The sequence below is a fragment of the Nelumbo nucifera genome, chromosome 4 (assembly GCF_055504915.1).
Source record: "Nelumbo nucifera cultivar China Antique chromosome 4, China Antique-T2T, whole genome shotgun sequence".
Taxonomy (NCBI): domain Eukaryota; kingdom Viridiplantae; phylum Streptophyta; class Magnoliopsida; order Proteales; family Nelumbonaceae; genus Nelumbo; species Nelumbo nucifera.
Window position 1 is genome coordinate 3,645,995 of NC_142652.1, and position 17,773 is coordinate 3,663,767.

Below are 17,773 nucleotides of genomic sequence, written 5' to 3' on the forward strand. Positions count from 1 at the left end.
ACCAGCTTAGCTGAATCTTCAACTCAATCTTCCCAAGTTATGATATATGTATACAGACATTAGCAGTTTAGCACATTACAATTTACAATTAGATACCGACTTCAAGGACAGTCCGCAGCCGTAGCTCTTGGCTACAAACAAATTGACAACTTCCAGGAGGTTGACAGTGCAAAGTCTATAATCCCGGAGAGCATCACCGACCCCAAACCCAAGTTCTGATAAAAATTTTTATCAAGGCAGTTAACATTGAGGTAAATGGTGTTGATGGAAACTACAGATAAAATAAACAAATTATTGAAGCTGTTTATCTGTACAGGTGAAAAATGGGATTCATGCCCCATCGGAGATGAAATGACTAAAGAACTTAAAGTGGTGTTTTGTTGGTATGTACATAGCTAGCAGCCTAGCACCCCAGCTCCGAGAAGATGGATGAGATCAGTCACTGATATCGAAGTACTTTGGGTTCTCTGGAAAGTGATGTTCCACATGCAACTGCACCGTAAAGCAACAACTTCCTTTTAGATAAACTAGTGAAAAAAGTTTTTTTTTCTAAAAAGAGAGAGAGAGAGAAAGGAAATTGGAAAGGTCAAGGATGTCAAGTCATGCATCTAGAAGCAAGAGTTGTAAAATTCAGCACCGAGAGAAAGGTAACTCGACCACTTAAAAAGCATAATATAAATGGGTCTGCAGGAAGCAACGTCAAAACGAGCTAAAATATAAAACCAGCCAATTACAAGTCTTTAACTCAAACCTGGATAGAAATCTTGGATCGACTAGCACTGTAGCACAAACCTCAGGACTCATTAGCACTAGAACTTCTCTTTATTGCTACCCTCTCGAGACAATCATCTCGTGGCTCTTCCATACACTTGATTCAGAAGATGGACTACAAACTGTAAGTAAGATATCCGCATTCGCAAGAACTACTATTACAAAACTATGTTCCAAGTAGAGAAATAAATTCAGAGAAGGCTACATCGTACTGGAGCTTTGATACACCACTAGAGTTCTTTGAGGTGGAGAGATCAGATATTTAATTTCCAAGGCGTCTTAAGCAGTTCCTAGGGTCCACAACACTTTAATAACACTCGGAGATAAGTGGTAATAGCGAGACTCTTGAATCCACATATCCACTGGAACTACCCAGCTAACGTACCAACTGGCCACCACTCGGTTTTTTAAAAGAATATTGTCAATTATCGCCCACCATGAGTCCAACCTATGATGCCTAAAATTCAGGGGCCTCTACTGCCAGCCTCAAGAACCTGTGGACCACCACAATCAAATGAAAACATTTTCATTCAAATGACTTTTTTCCTTTTTATTTTGGTTATATTCTTCTTTTTCTAAAGAATGACAAAATTTTAACTTAACCCCTAATAGATGTTCTAAAGAGACCCAATTATTGTTTACTTCCTAATAGATGTTCTTTGTAAAGCTGATGGGGAATCCGGTTACCACCTCATGGTCTCTTGTAAAGTTACTAAAACTGTATAGGAGTGGGCACTTTACCGCTTTGGGTGTTCTTGGAATCCATCCCGAGAGTGTCCAAAGTTTGTTCTCCCCTTTGTTTTTCAGATGGCTTAAGAAGCGAGGGAAGATGATGTGGAGGAGTATTAGGGCAGCCGTGTGTTGGTCAGTGTGGGAGGAAAGAAATTCACAACTTTTTTCAGATAAGGAAAGAACTCTGGACCTATTAGACCTAATACTTTTAAGGGCTGCCCACTGGCTAAAATCTATGGAACTGTTTTCAGACTTTCCTATGGCTGACCTATTAAGAAACTGGAAAGAGATAGCAACCTCTACTCGGTGTAAGAGGACTCTTAGTCCCTCATGGTCCCCTCCTCCCTCTAGATTTATAAAATTGAATTTTGATGGCAGTAGTTTAAGGAATCCAGGGCCCTCTGGGATTGGGAAGTATTCAGGAATGAGGAAGGGATTGTTATTGCTTTGTTCTCAGGCCCTATTGGAGAAGGAGACTCACTTAGGGCTGAGATCCTTGCAGCTCTGGATGGAATTCAAAGAGCAAAGGAACTAAATATCAGTCGTTTGATCCTGGAATGTGATTCAAAGGTGGTGATTAGTTGGTTGAAGAAAGAGGACAGTGGTTTGTGGAGCTATAACAATGAAAAGAAAAAATTCTTATGGCTGTGTAGGGACATTGAGATATAGTACAGCTGGGTGAAGAGGACCACTAATTCATTTGTAGATGGGTTGGCCAAGCAAGGGGTGAATAGGGAGTCTATCTTTTGGGCTAATTTTAATCTCCTTTCATTGTATTTTGTTGATTGGGAGCTAAGACATTTTATCTCCCCCTTATTGTATCTAAAGCTTTACAAATCTTCACTTAATTAATAAAGTTTCTGTTATTGATCAAAAAAAAAAAACCTACCCCTAGATATCTTAGAAGAGTTAAAAACTTCCGTCTATGAACATCTAGATGAAAAGGATATGAATTACTCTGCTACTCTGCTAGAGAGTGAACAAATGCAATTTCATAGCTTTTTTTTTTTTGTCTTGAATCTCCAAAAGTGTTGGGGAAGCTCCAACGTACTAGCCTTTTAACTCCTGAAGGATACTATGTTAGTAGCATGACAATCTTCACAATATTTTGCAAGGCCTGCCTAGAAATAAAGCTGGTCATATGCATATGGATCTCACATTATACTCCCTATTCCATCATGGTTAAAAGGTAGTCCTTATCCATGACCGTATAATATAAGGAAGAACTGAAAAGGTGCTACTTTGTGATGGCCTTTACACGTATTTACTCCAATTAGAAATTTCTTTAAGTAATTTCCTAGCACTCAGAGTTTTTCTAGAAAAAGTGAAAGCTAAGATTTAATGCTGTGTTTGATTTGAGAGAAAAGGTAGGGCCAAATTGGCCTTTCTCTTCCTTTTCTTTCAAACCAAACACAGCCTAACAGGCCAAATTGGTCAATTAAAGTTTATTTTGAATATCATGAAGTTCTGCTTTAATAGGGCTTCTTGAATCCTTTTCATTTCTTGTTCTCGTTTAAGGAGAACAAGATTAACAATCCTCCAATCAAAACATTGGTTCTCCCATCATCCCCTTCATCAAGGAACCCAAAAACATCCACCCCTTCTGCCACCTCTTGTACTCCCTTCTAGTTAAACCTTGTACCTAAAAGCTCTAACCATTAATTCTAGGACATCATCATTCTTCCCTGATCTGAATATTCTTGAACTTGAACTTTAGTGTTTATTTTCCAGAATCTGAAGATTAATTTTCGCCTCCAAGAATAGAAACTATACCTAGAACCATTGCTTGGTGTACTGGTTAAACCCCAGGCTGACAAACCTGAGAAAGCAGTCTGGATCTCAGAGCAGCCACTTCATGCTAAAAATGTAGGAGGGTAGGCCCAAATCCAGTCCACCCCTCCCAAGACCCAGGCTAGCCAGGACCAGCATTGGTTGAATGGCCTAGAAATTCTTGACTACACCCCCATGTTCTCCCCAACCTTAAACCCGTATTCAGAATGCACTCTATCCTTGATATTTATTCCATGATCACTCTCTGCATGACTGAAACTACTTGTTAAAAACATTTTATGTGATCCTTCCATTTGGATCCGAACCATAAATGACAATATGGCATTCATTAAAGCCAGAGTCTTCACATTAAAGCCAAATTCCCAAAGACTATAAATTTATATTCTTAAACCACAGTATTTATATTGAAACTCAAATTTCAAGCCATAAATACTACAAATAACCAAGGACAGCCCATTTACCTTGAGAACAAATCCTGATTGTTTTGAATCAAATATAACATAAAATGGAAAACAAAGTCTACTCGTGTTAAATCCAAAAATAAATCCCCAAGGGCCATAAGATATATTCTTAAAATCTATAACATCTATATTTAAATTCAAATTCTCAAACAATAAAACTATGAATAACTAATAACAGCCTATTTACCTCAAGAACAGATCTCCATTGCTTTGAATCAAATATAACATAAAATGGAAAGAGAAAAACTCACAAGCCAATATCCAAAGGTATGGTGTAAAACAATTATATATTTGGTTAAATATTTTGTAAGGTGAATGGAAAGAGAAAAACCCCAAGCCAAAAGTGGAACAGAAAATCCACAGAAATATATATATATATATATATATACACGTGTGTGTGTGGTTAAAAATGCTCAAGAAGCACAATACCTTGCCCTCATCAGCATCAGAATGGCGTTGAGGGAACACAACTCTCAAATCATTGTAGAGGTAAAAGCGTCGTTCCCCTTCAATGTCAAATGCATTTGTTTCGGGAGCAGATAAAGGATCAGATTTGCATCTTTGGAATGATCTTGAACATTTCTTGGGAGAAGGGCATAGAAAACGGAGATGAAGAGCATAACGTAGAACACCAGCACCAGATGTATTCTCATTGACCCTTGAAGAATTATGTACAGATTTCCTGTCAGTTTCATGGCATGTATCCACTAGGGAGTTATCCTCCCCATGTTTCTTCTCACTGCTATTAAATTTTTCACTTTCTGGGCTAGCAACAAGATTGAAACCATTTGGCCGCTCAAGACAGTCCCCAGGTGAAAAGAACAGGGGACTTGTATCTCCCTTATTCTGGGATGGATTCGGTAGGTCATACTGCTCAGCATCATTTGTATATACACAACCCACAAATTTAGAACCTTCATTCCCAATAACTTCAGCATTCTGGCTTGTAGGTTTCATTGTATGTACAATGTTAACTCCATTTGAACTGGCAAACTCCCTGCTAATCTGTACAGGATGACTTCTCTCTGGGACTGTAGTAGCCTTGGGCTCATTTTTCATGTCAATATCTCTATTTCCTTCTTTCCCCGAGATTGAAGGTGAAACAGGAGTAGCAAGAGTTACTTTTTGGCGCAAGAATGTCTGATTCCAATTAACCAGTAATACATCAATAAGTAGTAACTAATAAAATATATGCAAGAGAACCACCAAAAAGGGGAAAAAGATATTATTAAGAACAACTATACATGATACATATGATAAGTCTTCTTGCAATATTAATTATACCAAAAATCAAAATAAAACACCAGAAACAGGAAGAATTTTTTGCACAAGTTACCAACCTAAAAATAAATTGATAATTAAGTACATTTCTAGTCCAACAAACCTTGGTTCCTGCTGGCATATCACTCAAATCATAATTGCAAAAGAAAGTATGTAGAGGTGTCTTTTCTGGATTGCTGAGAACCTGAAATAAGCAATTTAGAATGTCAGTAGATGAAAGCTATTTCTTAATTCAGATCTACTAGAAAGTCCCATAAAGGAAAAACAAGATTCTTTTGTGTTTGATGAAGCAAGCAAAAACCCCATTTTTCAATCTGATATTTATTAGGCAATTACCCTATCAGCATTGAACTTATTCAAAAACACAATAAGAATAGACACATGAGAGAAGAAATACATGTTTACCGAGTTAAATGAATAATTTCAGAGAATTTTCAAGCCCTTCTCTAAATCTTAGAGGTGCAATGGCGCAACCCAAGAATGAAAGGATTGTATCTTGAATAACACTGAAAATCCTCACAGCAACCTTCAGTTGCTACATTGGCAGTGGAATTTCATTTTACTGGTGCAAATTGAAAGCTTACTTTTTCTTTTGGGCTTTAATTTGTTTTGTTCATTTGCAATGCAAACAAAGTGATGTAAAGCCTGAAGTAAAATACACCAGAATTTACACTCTTATAAATTCATACTAGTGTAAATGAATTTCATTTTACTGGTGCAAATTGAAAGCTTACTTTTTCTTTTGGGCTTTAATTTGTTTTGTTCATTTGCAATGCAAACAAAGTGATGTAAAGCCTGAAGTAAAATACACCAGAATTTACACTCTTATAAATTCATACTAGTGTAAATGAATTTGCACTGAAAACAAATGGAGCCTAAATGTTTTACAGTAAAAGCATTCTAACCAGAATTCATGTGACACATGAATATAGGGAGCACATATGTTAACCATTCGCTATTTAGTATGCAGGTCTAAATGATTTTAACACAAAATGAATCGTTTAAACACCCAAAGAAAGACTTGTGTCTAGGTTATAGAAGCTCAAGGAAAAAGATAAATACTGTGATCTATCAGCAAGCCTACAAAACCTATATAGGTTATGAAAGTGAAGAAATAAACATCTAGCAGATGCTCTTAGTAGAAAAGTGGTGTAATGTGAAGGAAAAAAAATGAGACTCTTACTGCCAATCTAGGACCTTCTAGGCAAAGTATACAAATAGCCTTATGAATTACCACACAAGAAAAAGGAATGAGATAAAAACAACAAAGATCTATCAGCATATGATTGTGAACTCTACAAACTGTTGTCTGGATCACTGATCAAATAAAGTGAAAACCAAGTATAAACACCACTTATGAATTACCACACAAGAAAAAGGAATGAGATAAAAACAAAAAAGATCTATCAGCATATGATTGTGAACTCTACAAACTGTTGTCTGGATCACTGATCAAATAAAGTGAAAACCAAGTATAAACACCACTTTGACAGTTCAATTGGAAAGTCAAAGGTACTGTAACAAGTAAGAAGACTCAAAGTAGTGCCCATAATCAATAATATCTGATGGCACATTGGCACTTCCCAGTAAACCATGGATGGAGAATCTTATATAAAAAATAAACAGAAAAATTAGACAATAGGTAAAAAAAAAAGTTAAATTTAGACACTAAAGCTGAAAACAAGGGTGGTGTACCACTGGCACTTAGAAGCTAGCATGGCTATGTGTGTTCTGGTTAAACCCATAACCTGTTATTTCTCAACCATGGCTGAACTAAAATGGAGGAAGTCCCAGCACCACTCCAGCATGTTGGCTAGGAGGTTATAGAAACATATAGCAAGAGATCTTAAATGACAATAAGTACAGGTAGTAGCAGACACATCAGCTTGACAATGGCACTTATACAACATAATGTAAATGATACGCTGATCAAAAAAACATAATGTAAGTGATACAAAATTCAATATATTCTTTCATAGGAATCCAGATCAAAGAGCTATTGAACCTAACTTACATGATGAACAACCAAATTTGAGGGCTAAGAAACCTAGTACCAGTTGTATGCGCCCTTTCATAGGGATACGCAGGCGGCTCTTGACAGCTCGTGAATCATCAATGCTAAGGCTCCTCTTCATTTTAGGGCCTCTGCATTTGTTAGGTGGAAAATGTCCTGCAAGATCTATTGTTGCATAGTACAGTAAGTAACTATCTCCATCCACACTAGTTACCGCAAATGGGAGTTTCTGTGATGGAGGTGAGAAGTTTCCCCCAGTAACATTCATAACAGCTAGAAAACCATCAATTCTCTGCAGAAGGGGGGATGCAAGTATAGAGTAACATGAGGTCTCCATAAAATAGAAAGCGAAAATATCAGGTTAAAAATCAGTTATAATACAAACTCTTAAGTTGCAAGTATAGATATTAACCTGACTGACTTTGCCAGATGACAATCGACCAGACAATAAGGATTCTTCAAATGAACCAACCAAAGACCTCCTGACTGGAAGTCCACCCAAGCTCCTTACCAACTTGATGCATTGAGGTGTTGGGGCTGAATCAGGACCCCAATGCTGATTCATACCTGTTGTACCTTCACATGAAAATGGATCAAAATCTTTCTGCAAAATATCACGGTCTTGAAATGACTTGCTCATCATTCTAAACTCATCTTCTTCCTTTGCAAACAAAATGCCAGGGCCAGATCCATCAAATGACTTTTTGATATTCTTTAAGGTCAAATAGTTACTTTGCATCTCCATCCTCCCATCATTTTCTACTCCTGCAGTTTTCATTCTTTCAGAAAATTTTGGACCAAGAGGAGACAAAGAAAGAGGAGGCGAGATTGCACTCCTCGGAGCTATAGGTATTGCCCCAGTTCGAATTCTTATGTTACTTGCTTCCCCATTGGGATCAAGTCCAGGTGATGATAAGCAATGGCTTTGAGAGAGGGGTTCATTGCTCTCAAGCAAAGGACCATCTGTGAAAAGTGTAGAGCTTGTTCTAATACCACTACCTAGCATATTCTTCCATTTTGAACAACTAGATACAGACCAAACTGGGGTACTCTGATAATCAGTGTGGCTAATATTAGCTTTCTTATGATCTTGTACCCCCAAAACACTATATGTGCCTCTAGGGGCAGGAGAAACATTGCCCCCATCAATGTCTAGAGGATCACCATCAAATTGATTTGGACAAAGCATGCCATTCAAAGGAGATAACAATCGTTTCCTCACTAGCGACCCATGTGATTCTGTTTCATTACCAATTGAGGTACCAGCAGAAGGAAGCTGATCTGGTGAACTTCCTTCAAATCCATTACGAGAAGAATTCGGACTACCAGATTCAAACCCCACAATCCTTGAGACAGGAATATGAATATTCCGTCCAATTTTAGGACCGAACCAACCAATTCTTTCCTTTGCACCAACCATAAACGTATGAGCATTGGATGCACCATCAATGGTGCTTTTATGCTTAAAAATCCCATCTGGGCCTTTTGGCAGCTCCAGGGAGGTCTTCCTCTGGAAATCTCCAAGAGAAGAGCAAGAGAAATCCACCGAAACCTTATTAACTGTGCTTCCTCCATGCATTCCATCAAGATCACAACTACTCAGACTAGTAAACCGAGGTGAATGTTGCACAAACGTGCTTAGGGATGCGGAAACTTCATCAGCAATTTTGCTGGAAGAAACTTGAGGTAAGCCCATAACTAGGATTTTCAACCAGTTTGCCAGTGACAACTATTTAATCCTCTCAAGATCTAATGCGTCTATCTTTAAAACAACTTTCCTATTCTCGTTGATTATCCATTCTAGCCCTCCTCTTAACAAATATTGGATGAAGAGCGAATCCCAGCCCCATCAACGCCACATAACAAGATCAATCAACATCTTCCCTATTACTCTGCCACAATTTGAATCAAAATAAGTAAATCCTACCAAATCCCAAACCTACTGTAAGAGTTGCCCGCTATCTGCTATCCGCTATCTATCTACTAAAGGTGACATGATTTCAATTACCATTCCTTTATAAAACCGTGGGAAGAAACCCGAGCAGAGAGTTAAAATCCAAAAGGAACTGCAAGAACAGAGCTTCTGGCCTCCATACCAGCAAGCACTGATGCACGGCTGATTCATGGTTGCACGAGAAACCAAATAACAAGCCTGAAATGATATTTGCAGAATAAAAAGTAAATCAATAAATTGCAAGGCCTCTAAGTTACAGATATGAAGAAACATAAGACATAGTTTCATATTTCATCATTTTTTTGTACAACTAAGGCATTCGTAAGATATGAAGAGCTAATTTACCAATATGAACCACTATTCATATTCAATGATTAAAAGCACAAAAAATGCAACCGAACTTTTAAAATGAAAATTATTAGTTGATATAGCTATTCACATTTTTATTAGAAATCTTTACGAAAAATATTATAAGAAATGCAATTAATACATGTGAAAAATTAAAGAAAAAAAAAAAAAAACAAACCGAATGTTCAGCTCTGATGCATTAATAAAGATCATCGAGAGAACGAAAAATATTTTATAATTCTTAGCTGTTTATCTCCAGTTCTTTCGTTTCAGAAAAATGGAAACAGAAAAGATAAACTATTCAAAGCCTGAGTTAAAAAGACATAATACAGCCCAACCAGCAACCGATCTGAAAAAGATTATAAATCAACATTTCAGCATCAAATGCAACATAGAACGGGAAGGGAAAAAATCAGAACGCAAACCGATTCCTTGTAACGATCAACGAATACAGAGAACACCCAAAAGAAGGACACACTCACCAAAAAGCCCAACCTTATTTTCTCATCTACCTCGAAACCACACCAAAACCGCAATAGCCTAACCGCGACCTACCCAAACATCCATAAACTCAGAAAGGCGACTCGGCAAATATCAAAAATGCGAAATCTAAATTCTTAAGTCCACCAAACTCCTCTTCTCCAAAAATTAATTAATAAAGGGAAAAAAAAGGTGAATGAAACACATGAATGAAGAGAAGGAGAAGAAAGAAAGAGAAAATAAAATAAAAAATGATAAAAAAGGAATTGGATGTAGAATAATCCGATTACAAGAACAAGACGCACGCACCAGTGAAGCTTGCGATCAGGGAATCCGATCTATAAATCATGTTCGATCATCATCAGTGTGAAATTTATGTAAACGTAAATTTTATTAGATTAAAGAGGAAAAATAAAAAAGAAGGACCGGTCAAGGAACCCTTAAAAGTGAAGGTAAAATTTCTTCTTTTTTCTTCTTGGCCTGCTTCTGGTCGTCTCTGATGTTGTATTTGCGGTGGTTCCTCGCAGTCCCATCTCTCTAATGTTTGCTCTCATCCCTGTTTTTATATCATTGTAACCCCCCACCCCCACCCCCACCGTGCCACCTCCTCCTCCTTCCTTTTTTAAGTCCTTAACCTGAATTTTCTGCCTGTTTTTAAATGCCATTTTATGCTCTCTTTGCAATTTTTCCTTCTCTTTCTTCCCCCCTCTCCGTAGCCTCCTGCCGTATGACTTATGAGTACGTACTCATAGACAACCATTTCTTTTTTTATTTCCCCAATGGAAGAAAAATGAAAATTCGACTTGAAATAAATAAAATAAATGTGCAAGTTGCGGCTTCTCTAGTCTCGCCCCTTCCGTCGCTGAGATGTCTCACTTCTGTTCTGCGCGAAAAAGACCTAAAACTCCTTCTATAACACTGTATCTGAGAGAACGGCAACTCGCTGCACATCGGGAATATCTCCCCAACAATTAACTTGCATGTATTAGATATATTCCCGATGTACGCTTGGATGCCCGTATTTTAAGAGGTTTTACACCGACCTAACAGCCGCATCCGATTGTGTGTTGAGAGCATCTTCCACTGTGTATTTGGAATATTATAAGGGTCCCATATTATAAGTACAGGAAATGGTCCTGACGTGCGACTGATACATGCTCTTAAGTCCGTGTGAGGAGCACTAATAGAGTCAATAGACTTTGTTGGCATCATAATCGGAACGGATCAGTTCTTCACACTTAGGCGCCTCAGATGCACATCTACCGTGCATTAGGAATATCCCCCGTGAATAATAACTTATAAATACGGGAGATATTTCCAATGCATGGTAGGATGTGCAAGTGAGATGCCCTATGTGAGAAATAGATCTAATCTCATCATCATGATCAAGGAATTGTTATTATCAGATAATGAAAATTGGCTTCAGTCGGTGCAAGTCAATGTTAATACCGTTCAAATATCCTCTTCCAAACTTGTATTGGGAATATCTCTCATAAAAAAAAATACATAAATACGGAGATATTCCCAATGTATGGTCTTGCACTGACTGAAGCTGAATTCAATCTGTAAAATTGATGACCACATATCCCCATCCAATGGTGAAACAATCAGCAACTTGGCACATACTTTCTGAATTAAACTTGTTTCTTTTTGGGGGGAAAATCTATAATGCGGAGAAAACATGATATTGGCTATCACATTTATGGTACCAGTTGATCAGAAATTTTTAAGATATTTTCTCATAGTCAGAAAATGGACGTCAGATTCGTGGAGTGCCATCCTGAAAATTAATTGTGAACTTGGTGGTGTTGAAATAAAAAGAAGACAATACAGGAAAAGTTTTAACCACTCCCAACATTATGCCTTTCCAATATCATATTTGGATTCAAGGTATAAGATTATTATTATTATCATTATTATTATTATTATTATTATTATTATTATTATTATTATTGAAAACAAAATTGATTAAGGCATCGTATCTAATTTTTAATATGGGTCAGTTATAATTATCCCTTGAATTTTTAAGGAGTAGGTTGAATTTGGCATTCCTTATTTTAAGGACTTATCACCTTTTTTATGTTGAAATGCCCCCATGGATATTGAATTTTTAATTGTAAAAAGAAGATAAACCCTTAAAATAAGGAATGCCAAATACAGTCTAAAATACCTTAATTTTTACTTAAGTTTGGTCTATTCCAACTCCTCCAAAGATCAAAAATTTCCTTTGGTGAATTATCTCCAATGCTCTTGGAGTTCATCAGATTCATGTGGTGAGGAGAAAGAATCAGTAATTCATGTTTTGCTCAAATATAGTTTTGCTAGAGCTACTTGGCTTGCTAGTAATTTGATCATTAGAACTGGGGAGATAGTTCATGAATCTCTTGTTAATCTGATCTCTGGTCTCCTAATCCAAGATCATCGAGTGGCCTGGCCCCCATATTGGCTTTAGGCATTCTTGCTAACTGGCTCTCTAATCTCCTAATCCAGGATCATGGAGTGGCTTGGCCCCTAGATTGGCTTTAGGCATTCTTGCTAATTGGCTCTTTGATCTCCTAATAGAGGTGTAAAGTGGGTCGTGTCGTCCTCCCTAGTGGAATTTTAGGGGGTCGGCCCCGCACAGCCCACGGCCCAGGCCCAATCGGGCCCGTGCCGTGCTGTACCGACACGCGGGTCTGAGCCAAGCCAGGCTGCAGGCCATGCCGTAGGCTTGGGTGGTGTCAAGATGGGCCACAGGGGTGGGCCTTGGGCCTGGACCGAACTAGGATAGACTCACTGAATGGATTATTCCCAAATCAAATGTCATATTAGGGATTCAGGATCATTGGATTAGGATTTAAGAATCAGGATAGGAAATGAATAATAAATTAATAACAAATTTATGATTACCCAGTAACCCAAAGAATAAATAAATAAAAGTATAAAACAATTCAAATAGGAATTTAAAAATTTTATTTCATTTAAATTTGAATGAATAATGACACAAATTACAAAGCATACAATTATACAAATATTGAAATTATGAAATATACAATGGTTGGATACTTCATAAACTTCATACTTGGATAGTTGGATGAATGAAATATGAAAATGGAATAAATTAATAAAGTATAAAAAATGCAACATAGAATTATAGACTATATAAACTATATAGTTACAAATTGAAAATACAAAATTACATTAATAGCAAATAAATTAAATAAAATTAAAATAAAATTTATAATAATTTGACAAAAATAAAAAATTGTGGGTTATTTGTTAAAATTTACAATTTAAACAAAATTTACATATACGTTATGATGAAAGCATTCACACACACTTTCATCATCTCCTTCAAGTGAAAAACTAAATATCCGGTGTATGCAGTACTGTAGTAGGTTGTAGTATCATGCCCTCCTTTGTCTTGTAATCTATATTCTGCATCATGATTCATAGCTACATCTAGCCAATCCTGATAGGCTGGTACAGTGGTAGTGTCATAGTGTGGTACCTGCAGGTCCTGCACTAAAACAACTAAACAAGACTCCAATGGAACTATAGCCTGTAGACATCGGAGGGGTTAGTAGATCACAGATCACATGCCATGGCGGGATTGACGACAATAAATGTTCTCCAAGTTTCTGACTTCTCCCAATATTTTTAAAATTTATTTTCCATTATTTCAAAAATTCATTTAAATTGTGGGTTATTTCTTCTTCCTTCTCATGTGTGAGAAAATGTCTCGTCAAATGGCCAGTACTACCCTTGCTACAATAGCTAAAGTCTTTTCTACATTTTTGGCAAACTGCTCTTTTCCCCTTCCCCTCAACATCCTCTATTTTAAATATTCTCCAAATCAGGCTACTAAACTTGGGGTTTTGGGAAGAGCTAGCCATTTTTTTCAAATTCTAAAAAAAAATAAAATTAATTTAATTGGACTTACCCTGTAATCCCTGATTACCAGTTTGGAATCCCAACTTGATTTCAACGGTTAAAGCCTTTCAACGTGACAACATCCAAGACTTCACGCCTCCCAAATTGCTAACTTGGAGAATCAAACAATTAGCCAATCAGACTATGAGACTATCAGAGTTCACTTAGATGGCAGAGAATGTATGAGAAACTGAAAGATACTGAAAGAGGAAAGACTGAAGAGATTAAGAGAATAACTTAATAGGAGAGTTGTTGAATGTTGATTGTTGAATTGGTGTGATGAGAATGGTGGAGGATAGGGCTATTTATAGGAATTGAACATAATTCAATTGCCCAAAATACCCAAAAAACTATCTGTTATTTAGTTGTTGGGAGGGGTATTTTGGTTATTGCAAAGTTACTTATAACTTTACCCAAAGTTCCCCATAAACTAGCTGTTATATAGCTATTGGGGGCATTTATGTCATTTTTTCAACCCCCCATAAGCAAAACACACAAATACCCCCCTAATATGATTGCTTCCAAAAAGCTGAAACTAGCCGTTAGGCCCCTTTGGGGGGGGGTGGGCGTGTCGGCATGCAGGCTGCAGGCTGCAGGTGGCATGGCACGGCATGGGCTTCGAACCCCCAGCCTAGCATGGCACGAACCTCCATGCCGGGTGGAGCCGGTCAAAAATCAAGCCAGGCCACGGCCGGCCCGACCCGATTTACACCTCTATCTCCTAATGTAGGATCATGGAGTGGCCTGGCCCCCATATTGGCTTTAGGCATTCTTGGTTTCTTGTTAGGAAACTTGGAAGGCTCAAAATGCTTAAGATTCCTTTCAAAGGTAAGATCGACTATTTTCACTCAATATGACTTATATCCACTAGCCTCCCATGAGTAGGAGCGAAATTGGTCCCCTTCTCCCTTGGGTTGGTTAAAGGTGAACGTAGACGCTAGCTTTTCCCCAAATAATAACTATGCAGCATTTGCCTATATTTTAAGGGATTCATCTGACTATATCCTAACTGGGAGGGTATCAAAATGCCTATGTGCTTTGATGAAAATGGTAGAAGCTTTGTCTCTATGGTTGGGGTGTAAGAAGCCTCTTCTTTTGGCTTGGCAAAGGTGATTTTTAACTGAGACTCGAAGGAGGCAATTTTTGATATTTATGCTTCTCTTGCCTCTTCTTCATCGACTTCCTTTTCCCCGCTTGATATAGGGGTTGTTTGATAAGTCTTTTTAGGAAGATCTTTTGGTAGATCTGATAGTCAAAAGATGCATTGAGCTTTTGCATGAATATCTGAGGAGCCCGAAACTAGTTTGGCTACCTGGCACAATACGGAAACAAACCACATTGACAAAAGCTTCAAAGAAAAGAATAGAAGTCGAATTATCAGGAAGAATTCTTCATTGAATAATTAAAAGAAAATTCAATATCAAAAAATTGTCTTAGCCTTTCTCTAGCTACTCTTTATATAGGCTTACACCCTTATGACTCCTATAAAAAAGTTTCATAATCTATGACAACACTCCATAATAGAATCCCACTAAAACTTTTCAAAAAGAAAGTCCTAATTGAACAGAAATTTGGAAATCATGATCTAATGCTAACTTGGTAATTTTGAACCAGAATAGAAGTCCTATGTTGACACTAGCTTGGTAATTCAAACTAAGATAGAAATTCCGTGCTAGCGCTAACTTGGTAAATTCGAACTAAGATAGAAGTTTCATGCTGGCGCTAACTCGGTAATTGATTACTCGGTTGGATTAGTAATGTCATCCAAGCTTCTTATGTTTCTTGGAGTAGTCCCAACTTGCATAGAACTTATTTGACTCCTCCTATACTGCACCATCTTCCCCCTATATGTGCTAAGATAGGTCTTCAAAAACCAATTTTGTAAATATTTACTTAGTTGGTCTGAATCCTGTACTGCATCACTACCACACATCTTTCCGTGTCTTTTCGTGCAAGAATAAAGTGAGAAGGATGCAAAAAGCTCCATTTTGAGCTTCCCGAAATCAGCCAAAAATGGGATTCGCACATCTTTTCAACGCACCAGCTTTTGGCGGCTAGATCTGTTATGAACCAAACAAAAAACAACCATAGTGCGGTCTGCCCGACTTGTAAATAATTGAAGGACCACACGGAAAGATGCACTAAATGGGGCCATAATCTAGAAGGACATTAAGCTTTTTGTATCCTCGTTAGAGATTTTTCATTTTTATATCATGTTCGTAGAGTATGTAACTCCTCGACCGATTGTTTGGCCAAGCGTGCTTTGCAGAAGTTAAACATTGACTCCTCTGCTCTTGTATTCTCTTTTGGTGGTGATAACAAAAGCTTTCTCTAATTACCAAAAAACTCACTTTGCAACAAATACTCCCTCTATTAGAGTTTTGGATAGTTAATTTCAAAAAAGACTTTCGTTCACTTGTTTAAATTTTTTTAAATCCTCAAACTACCATTTTTTATTTATTTAAATTATTTATGAATCAATTAGGTTTCGGGATATAATACTGAAATCCTCTAGATTGCCTAATAGACCCTTATAGATTTCTGGTTGGAATCAATATTTAGATGAAATGGTAGTGATTTTTTATAGATATAAATTCAAGGTTTCATTTGCTTTTTTCTTGATTTATTGAAAAAAGGAGTGGACAATTATAAATTACCATAGAGATCTTATGACCAACAATGATTTGGTTTTCACAAAATTTCTCCTTAAAAAAGTGTATGTTGATTCCAATTATACGGTTGTAAATATTGTACGTGTTTGGTTGTGTGGGGTGTTTATTGCTTTAAACAATTATGTGAAAATGATATGATGCTACTCAATTCAAGGTGGTGCACAAATTGAGGGGAGCAATCAGATGATCCTTTCTAACTAGGCAGTGCCGAGCTTACAGACGGTGTTGCGCTATGTAACCTGTGATCAAGAGAAGAGGTCAAAGGCCCAAGGAGCTGTCCCAGGGTAGAAACTTCGACGCTCAAGTTAGTGAGAGGGCAGTGAATGGTCAGGCCGAGTAATGAGGTTGTTAGTCCGAGCAAGATAACAATGTGAGTGCTAGAGGTCCGAATCCCTTACCTTGAGCATGGAGCACCTTTTTATAGTCGGGATTTCGTCTCCTGGTCGAATTAGGCTTCCGGGGAGATCGGGATGGAGCTCTTTGCCGAGGTTACCGGGGTAGAGTCCTACTCCTCGACGGAGTTGTCTTCCTACCCCCTTATCTGTGGTTGAGCTTATTCGTGTGGCGTATGGATGACGTGGTTAGAGGGATGAGATGGGGGCCACGATAATAACATATCTCGGCTGGGCTGAGCCGACGTGGCCGAGCTATGCCGACGTGGCTGGGCAATGACTGGGTGGCCACGTGTCTCTCAAGGCCAACTCAGCCATGGCCCCAACACCACTCCCCCAGTTCCAAAATCAAGGGGCGAGGTTCTCTTAGTTCGTTGCTCGGCTGAGGAACTTCCGGGCTATTGACTGGTTCCTTCACGGTCCCCACAGTATTGGTCGTTGTCGAGGAATCCTCCAATCTTCGGCTGCAGGACTTAAACAAGAACCGAAATTTCGGTTCCCAAACCACTCCCCCAATTTTGCTGTTGAGGAGGGGGAATGCTCAGCGGATTGTTGTGCAACCGTGTAGCCTTGTCTAGCGTCGGGGCTCGGCTCCGATCGGTGTTGAGCACATTGGTTGGGCCGGCGTTCTTGGACGGCCCACCGAGGATTCTCGTCGGTGGTTGGACCGGTACTGAGGGTTGAACCGACGCAATTAATGGTCGTAATCATTGCATGTTGGGGCCGTCGCTTTGGTTTTTGATGCTTCGCACATGCGTCATTGGTCGTGTCGATTGGTCTTCCAAGGCGTTATCAGAGGTGCTTCATCTATACCATTGATCTCTCCTCGATCCGTGCTCCTGGTGGCTATAAAAGAAAGGGGGGTCCCCTTTCCCCTTTGTGCCATTTGCGAGGAAGGTAGCTTGCATTGCTTGGCGGAGTGTGGTGCGATTGCTTAGCGGTTTTCCATTCATCGGCTTGGTATG

At 38.3% G+C, this 17,773-nt stretch overlaps 1 protein-coding gene across 10 annotated transcripts; it reads right to left on the reverse strand.

The window, feature by feature from the left end:
• Nucleotides 1-216: 216 nt before the first annotated feature.
• Nucleotides 217-10,437, reverse strand: LOC104591805 (uncharacterized). 10 transcript variants are annotated; one of them, XM_010250842.3, is made up of 8 exons: nt 10,142-10,437; nt 9,059-9,202; nt 7,463-8,942; nt 7,091-7,342; nt 5,140-5,220; nt 4,185-4,895; nt 752-868; nt 217-492 (listed from the first exon to the last, which is right to left on the reverse strand). In XM_010250842.3, the coding sequence occupies exons 3-7, from the start codon at nt 8,744-8,746 to the stop codon at nt 794-796; spliced, it is 2,403 nt and encodes an 800-aa protein (XP_010249144.1). In that variant the 5' UTR covers nt 8,747-8,942; nt 9,059-9,202; nt 10,142-10,437; the 3' UTR covers nt 217-492; nt 752-793. The 10 variants fall into 10 exon arrangements, with proteins under 10 accessions (XP_010249144.1, XP_088742434.1, XP_088742427.1 ...); XM_088886308.1 differs by having other exon boundaries at nt 752-1,265; XM_088886301.1 differs by having other exon boundaries at nt 10,123-10,429.
• Between the last annotated feature and the right edge of the window lie 7,336 nt (nt 10,438-17,773).